Here is a 7,744-nt window from a genome sequence, read left to right on the forward strand (position 1 = left end):
AATCTATAGGAAAAGAAATCTATACAATGTATCAGGATAAATAATGCTTCACAAATGTGATCAAAAATATTTTCATTCAGTTTCCATTCTGTGGAGTCACTAAATGATCTTGATAAATAATCTGCAGTAACATTGTTCTTTTCCTGCTATATGAACTGTTGAAATTACAATATTCTTACATCACACTAGTACAGAAAAAATTCTTTCGCAATCCTAAATAAAGATATCACTGAACCACGTTCATTATTTCATTATTTATGTAACTGACTGCTGACCTAATGTCAGATCTTATGTAGATGTGAGAATCTTCAATTTGATTACATAAACTCAGTAATGCAAATTTAATGGCTAATATTTCTAGAACATTTATGTGCAATAAAGATTCAGCTTTTGTCCATCTATCACCTGTAAGAACTTTTAAATTTGCACCCCAACCAGCATTCGAGGCATCCGTTTCCAGATATATGTGTATTTTTGGGTATCTTATCCATTTACCGTTTCTCTTTTTAGCTCACCTGAGCCTGAAAGCTCAAGGGAGCTTTTCTGATCACCCGTTGTCCGTCCGTCCGTCCGTTTGTACACTTTTCACATTTTCAACTTCTCAAGAACGACTGGGTCAATTTTAAAGGAGAGTTTAAATTGTTAAAGTAAAGGGCCAGGTCCCCTTCAAAGGGGAATTCTAGTCAACTCGGCACCTGGTGAACTCAACTCTGCACCAAGTAAAGTGATTTCACGAATTCACTTTTTTTCTTTTGGTGCCGAATTCACAAGATGCCGAATTTACTTGTACCCTTCAAGGGGAGATAACCAAGAAAAGACAATAATAGCTGAAACTTATGTGGAAGCATCCTGGGGTACTGTACATTCTAAATTGTTCAAATCATGACCCCCGGGGGTATGGTGGGGCCACAATAGGGAATCCAAGTTTTACATTGAAATATGTAGAAAATATCTTTAAAAATCTTGTTCTCAAGAACCACTATGCCAGAAAAGCTGAAACTTATGTGGAAGCATACTGGGGTACTGTAGATTTTAGATTGTTCAAATCATGACCCCAGAGGTAGGGCCGGGCCACAATAGGAAATCCAAGTTTTACTTTGAAATATGTAGGATAAATCTTCTAAAAAATTACTGGGCCAGAAAAGCTGAAACTTATGTGGAAGCATCCTAGGAAAGTGGAGATTCTAAATGATTCAAATCACGACCCCCGGGGGGTAGGGCGGGGACACAATATAGGGATTCCAAGTTTTACATCGAAATTTATAGGAAAAGTCTTCTACTCAAGAATCACTGAGCCAGAAAAGCTGAAACTTATGAGGAAGCATTCTGGGGTAGTGTAGATTCTAAATGATTCAAATCATAACCCCCGGGGTAGGGTGGGGCCACAATAGTGAATCAAGTTTTACATTGAAATTCATAGGAATAATCTTCTCAAGACCCACTGGGCCAGAAAAACTGAAACTTATGTGGAAGCATCCTGGGATACTGAAGATTCTAAATTGTTCAAATCATGACCCCTAGAGGTAGGACGGGACCACTACAGGGAACCCAAGTTTTACATTGAAATATGTAGAAAAATATCTTTAAAAATCTTCTGAAGACCCAATGGGCCAGAAAAGCTGAACTTGTGTGGAAGCATCCTGGGGTAGTGTAGATTCTAAATTGTACAAATCATGACCCCCATGGGGAGTGCAGGGCCACAATAGGTATTACAAGTGGGAAAATCAGATGAAGAACAACAGAGCCAAAGTTACTCAGGTGAGCGTTGTGGCCCATTGGCCTTTTGTTAATATTAACCTTCCACCATGAAATTTTAGTTATAGACTCTTCACACATATAGGGTCCCCATCCCATAGGTGGGGGTTCGGGGGGGGGGGGCTCCCTCTAGAAATTTTCTTTAAAAATGGCTCCAAATAGTGCATTTTCCAACATTTTAGATTGACAAACAAGTTGATGAAACAGTCTCGTTTAAAGTCAATGTTCTGAAGATAAATTGATATTATCATTGTTTTTTTTGGGCTCGGGTTCGGGGTGTAAAAAATAGATTGTAAAAAACGTTGTGTATTCGTTATGTGCACATGTTGATGTTTGGACATTAAAGTGTAAAACAAGAATATTCGTTATTTATCGCAAACAAATGGTAGCAGAGCGTGGTTATGGCAAACAAACAAGAAGAAGAAAACGTTTCGGAAGCCTCAGGAGCACAATTCAAGGAGAAGGACGAAAAAACAAACTTCGAAGAAATGAAACGGGAGAAAACGAAAGTAGAGTTGACTCGAGACGTCGCTGAAGCATCGGAGGGAAAACCAGACCTGGACGATATAGAACGTGAGAAGACAAAAGTTAAGTCACAGTTCACTCGAGCTAAACACCATTTATTAAATTTATTGGATCAAGATTTACCTAGTCGCAGAGAACTTCGTACAGCGAGGCAAAAGTTGATTGATTTACAGGAACCTATCATGAATTATTTACTGTCGCTCTCTGCAGAATACAAAAAGGCAAGTGACACAAAAAACTTAATAAAAACAAATCAAGAAATTGAGTTTATAGAAGAAGCATTCGAAAATTGTCAAGAAAGAGTACAGGACTATTTAGATGCACGGCGAAGCGAGGCATCAAGCATTAACACAGGGTCTCTACGAGGCAGCTCAAACCTCTTAAATGAAGAGGAAATCCAAGCTAGGAAAAGAGCAGACACAATTCGGGAGGAGGTGCAGAAGGTTGAAGAAGCTAAAAGAATTTTAGAGGAAGAATTTAAAGCAAAGCGAGAACAATTAGAACAATTAAACGAAACCATTCAAGAAGGATACAAAGAACTCGAGCAAGCAGAAAATGAAGTGCAGAGGATGCAAGAGGAAGAGAGTGTTGGTTACTGTGACACTGACAATCCGGAAACAGATAGTATCATCAATGTAGGTATGGATAATGATAAAAATGTATATATGCCATTTTCAACTGGGAAACAAAATAGTAACAATTCCATAAATCAGCCTACAATTGGTAATGACATGTGGAAACAATTGAAAAGAGTGTCAGTGCCTGTATTTTCTGGTGACAAACGTACATATGAAAGTTGGAAAGCAGCCTTTGCTGCATGCATAGACAAAGCTCCAGCAACTCCAGAGTATAAATTATTACAGCTGAGACAATATCTATCTGGTGAGGCTCTGAAGGCTGTAGAACACCTTGGACACTCTGCATTTGCTTATGAAGCAGCAAAGGATCGCCTTGACCGAAAGTTTGGAGGCCAGAGACGACAAGTTATGCGTCACCTAGAACAGTTAGACTTGTTTCGACCGATTCGGGCTGGGAATTCAAAGGATCTCGAGAAATTTGCAGACATACTGGATGTGGCTGTTGTCAACCTCAAGGAGGCAGGAAGGACAGATGAACTTAAAAATGGTTCTTTGTATGTCAAACTACAAAAGAAAATTCCAGAGACAATGTTATCTACATATCACAGATGGGTGTTCGAAAAGCAAAAGACAGAGTCAGTGGAGACTCTAAGGGAGTGGATTACACAGGAATCTGAATTCTGAACTGTTGCAAATGAAACTGTTTATGGTTTACAAGTGGATTCAAACAGTAATTTGGATGGAAAAAAGTGTGTCAGTAATCGTATACATCAAAGAGCATTCTTTGGAAACACTAAGAACTTACCAAAAGTGTGTAAGATGTGTCAAGGACAACATGGTATCTGGTCTTGTGAGCAGTTTAAGAAACTTGATGTGTCTCAAAAATGGAATTTTGTTCGTCAGTCAAAGTTGTGTTATCGTTGTTTGGGGTCAGGTCATTTTGGAAGTTCATGTAGGAGGAGTCGACCCTGCAGTATTGACAATCGTTCTGAAACGCATCATAGACTACTACACATTGGAAGTCAAAATATAAACCAGAGTGCAAACAGGTATCAGCATGTCCAATCTGCATCAGTGTTGAACCGAAATGCTCCAGAATTTTGCCCACCTAAAGACACTCGGAGACAGAACTCCTCAGTTAATTCTGTTGTAAACAATAATGTTGATACCCAGAGATTGGTGAATCAAGACAGAACTTTAACATGTCATGGAGGGGAGCCACAGTTCATTGCATTGAGAACCATTCCAGTTATTGTGAGAAATGGGTCAAAGACAGTGAGAATTAATGCATTGCTGGATGATGCCAGTACGCGAACGTACATCAACTCAGATGTTGCAGCAGAATTAGGCCTACATGGTAAATTGCAAAGAGTGACAGTCGGAGTTCTAAATAACAAAACTGAGTCATTTGAAACAATGCCTGTAGAATTCCAAATAGAAAGCATTGATGGCAAGATTAAAACCAAAGTGGAAGCCTTAACAGCAAAGTTACTGGTGATATGTGTGTAGTGAATTGGAAAGAGTATCAACACAAGTGGAATCATTTGAAAGGACTTGAATGGTAAACATCCATTAGTGGACATATTAATTGGAATGGACAACAGTGAACTTCACTATGCTTATCGAGAAATCAGAGGTCGACCTAATGAACCAGTAGCTAGGCTTACTCCATTGGGATGGACTTGTGTGGGGAAAATTTATGGTGGCAGTGAGATATGTGTTCAGACTCATTTTAACAGAACTTACTTCCTCCACAATCAGAGGAGTGAAAATGAAACAGACAAAATTTTGTGTAAATTCTGGGAGATAGAAGGATTCAGTGAACCAAAGAAACAGTTGTTCAGTCCAGAGGAGCAAATCGTGTACTCAAAAGTGAAGGAGTCGCTAAAGTTTGTAGAGGGTCGTTATGAAGTCGCTATACCTTGGAAGAAAGATGCACGGAATCTACCAAATAATTACGACATGGCACTTCAAAGATTAGAAAACACGGAAAAGCGATTGATGAGGAACAAGGAAGTGAGAGATTCATACTCAAAGACTATTGAACAGTACGTGAAAAAGGATATATACACAAAATTTACTGCAATGAGGAGAAATCTGGGACATGGTATCTTCCACATTTTCCTGTTATTCGACCAGACAAGGCCATGACAAAGACACGCATTGTATTTGATGCATCAGCTAAGCATGGTGGTGTTTCATTAAACGACATGATTCATTGTGGCCCTAAACTTCAGAATGAGCTCTTTAATGTACTACTTAGATTCAGAAGAAACAGTGTGGCGCTAGTGTGTGACATTGCAGAAATGTATCTTCGAATAAAGGTTCCACTGGAAAATAGACCCTATCAGCGATTTTTGTGGCGTGACATGATGTTAGATGCGAGACCAGATGTGTATGAATTTAGCAGTGTTGTGTTTGGGATAAATTCGTCACCATTTCAAGCACAGCTTGTCGCACAGACACATGCTGAGATAAACAGAGAAAATTATCCCATGGCTGTAGAAACTGTTATGAAATCCACATACATGGATGACAGTATGGATTCTGTATCGAGTGAGGAAGATGGGGTTAAGCTCTACTCACAGTTATCAGCATTATGGAGAAAAGCTGGTATGTATGCCAGAAAGTGGTTGTCAAATTCAGTGAGTGTATTGAAGCATATTCCACCAGAGGATGTTGTTCCTGAAGTGGATCTGCATGATAACAGCCTACCATCAGTGAAAACCCTTGGAGTGTTATGGAAAGCTAAAGATGACATTTTTACCTTCAAAGCAAGTCCACCCGAGGGTGATTTTGACTATACAAAGCGTAACTTTCTGCGAAAAATTGCAATGCTGTTCGATCCTTTGGGTTTTCTTGGACCATATATAATACGAGCTAAAATTCTACTGCAAGAAATGTGGACCGCAGGTCTTGATTGGGATGACCCACTAAGTGATGGACTTGTAACGAAAGCTGAGAAGTGGTTTAATGAATTAACAGAGCTATCACTTATTTCGGTACCGAGATGTCTTCGTCTGTGTCATGGTGAAGTTGTATCTACTTACCTACATACCTTTGTTGATGCATCACAAGATGCATATGGTGCTGTAGTTTATCAGAGATGTATCTATCATCATGGAAGTGTGTCAGTTAGATTCGTCACAGCAAAATCCAAAGTGGCACCACTAACAGCAGTAAGCATACCTAGATTGGAATTGATGGGTGCAGTTTTGGGAACCAGACTGACTCTATCTGTCACAAGTGCCTTAGAATTGGACATTGAACAGTGTTCATTTTGGACTGACAGCATGAATGTTTTGTGTTGGATCAAAGCTCGAAGCAGAAGTTTCAAGCCATTTGTAGCGAATCGCATAGGAGAAATGCAGTCGGCTTCAAATCCAAAGCAATGGTTTTATGTGCCAACTGAATTAAATCCTGCAGATATGATTTCGAGGGGACTGTCTGTTTCACAGTTACAAGAAGATGACGTCTGGTGGAGTGGACCACACTATCTTCATCTGGATGAATCTCATTGGCCAAAACAGAAAGTCGAAATGCAAGACACTGATATGGAGAAAAAGAAGTCGAACAAGGAAGTTGTCAATTTTTCATATTCGTTCTTAACAGAAACAGTTGACTGTAAAGATATTCAGTGTTGTTTAAACCCGGAAACTTATTCCAGCTGGATACGACTTGTCAGAGTTCAAGCATGGGTCAATCGCTTTCTACACAATTGCAGACTGAAGATCAAGGACAGACTTCCAGGAGAATTGAATGCAGAAGAAATTGAAGAGGCAGAAACTCAAATCATTAGGACTGCCCAGAAATGCGAGTTTCATTGTGAATACAGATTACTGAAACAAAACAAACCTCTCCAACATAACAGCAAGTTATTGTGTTTGAACCCAGTGATTGATGAAGACGGACTTTTGAGATGTGATGGACGATTGAAATATGCAGAATTCTTACCTTATGATGTCAGGTATCCTATCATTCTTCCTCGAAACAATTGTGTCACAACTCTCATCTTCAAGTACTACCATGAAAAAGGAAAACATGTAACGGGAACAAATCATACTCTATCTATGATTTCGTCACGTTTTTGGATTATATCCGCAAGAGAGGAAATTCGGAAATGGGAGCGACAGTGCAAGAAATGTTGTCGCAACAAGGCCAAACCAGCAGAGCAACTGATGGGTCCTCTTCCATCAATTCGCACCAAACAACCATTGCATGCATTTTCTCGTACTGCAGTAGATTACGGAGGACCTTTTATTACAAAACAAGGACGAGGAAAACGAAGAGAGAAAAGATACTTATGTCTTTTTACGTGTGTGATGTCAAGGGCAGTGCACCTGGAGTTAGCCTTTGGACTTGACACAGATTCATTCCTTAACACATTTTACCGAATGGTGAGCAGAAGAGGCCTACCAAAAGAAGTTATATCTGATAATGGAACTAATTTTGTCGGAGGCAACAATGAGCTCAAAGAACTTGTTGGTTTATTGGACCACAGAAAAATTCAACAGTCTACAGCAAACCTTGGAGTCATGTGGCACTTTAATCCGCCACTTGCACCTCACTTTGGAGGTGTCCATGAAATAATGATTAAAGCAGCAAAGAGAGCTATCTATGCAGTGATCGGATCAGCAGATGTTACAGATGAAGAACTCATGACGGCGTTTGTAGGAGCTGAAGCGTTGATCAATTCCAGACCCTTAACTTACCAATCAGCAAACCCTAACGATGATGTTCCATTGACACCAAACCATTTCCTGCATGGGCAGGTTGGAGGTCAGTTTGCACCAGAAACTGTAGACACCACAGAGTTCAACCCACGGAAACGTTGGAGAAGAATACAGGAGCTTGTACGACACTTCTGGCACCGATGGATGCGTGAG

The 7,744-nt window shown here is 39.8% G+C and overlaps 2 protein-coding genes across 2 annotated transcripts in view; both read left to right on the forward strand.

Moving 5' to 3' along the window:
* Positions 1-3,677: 3,677 nt before the first annotated feature.
* LOC133180337 (uncharacterized) lies at positions 3,678-4,367 on the forward strand. The gene has a single exon (XM_061314882.1). It carries the CDS (start codon positions 3,678-3,680, stop codon positions 4,365-4,367), a length of 690 nt encoding a protein of 229 aa, XP_061170866.1.
* A 638-nt stretch (positions 4,368-5,005) lies between these two features.
* Positions 5,006-7,744, forward strand: part of LOC133180338 (uncharacterized) — a 2,976-nt gene continuing 237 nt past the window's right edge. The window contains exon 1 of the mRNA XM_061314883.1: positions 5,006-7,744. This exon is cut by the window's right edge and continues 237 nt beyond it. Within this exon, the coding sequence (XP_061170867.1) occupies positions 5,006-7,744 (2,739 nt within the window).

Source organism: Saccostrea echinata, unplaced genomic scaffold (genome assembly GCF_033153115.1).
Source record: "Saccostrea echinata isolate AGI-Se365-2 ecotype Australia unplaced genomic scaffold, CSIRO_AGI_Sech_v1 ptg000006l, whole genome shotgun sequence".
In the NCBI taxonomy this organism is placed as follows: Eukaryota; Metazoa; Mollusca; class Bivalvia; order Ostreida; family Ostreidae; genus Saccostrea; species Saccostrea echinata.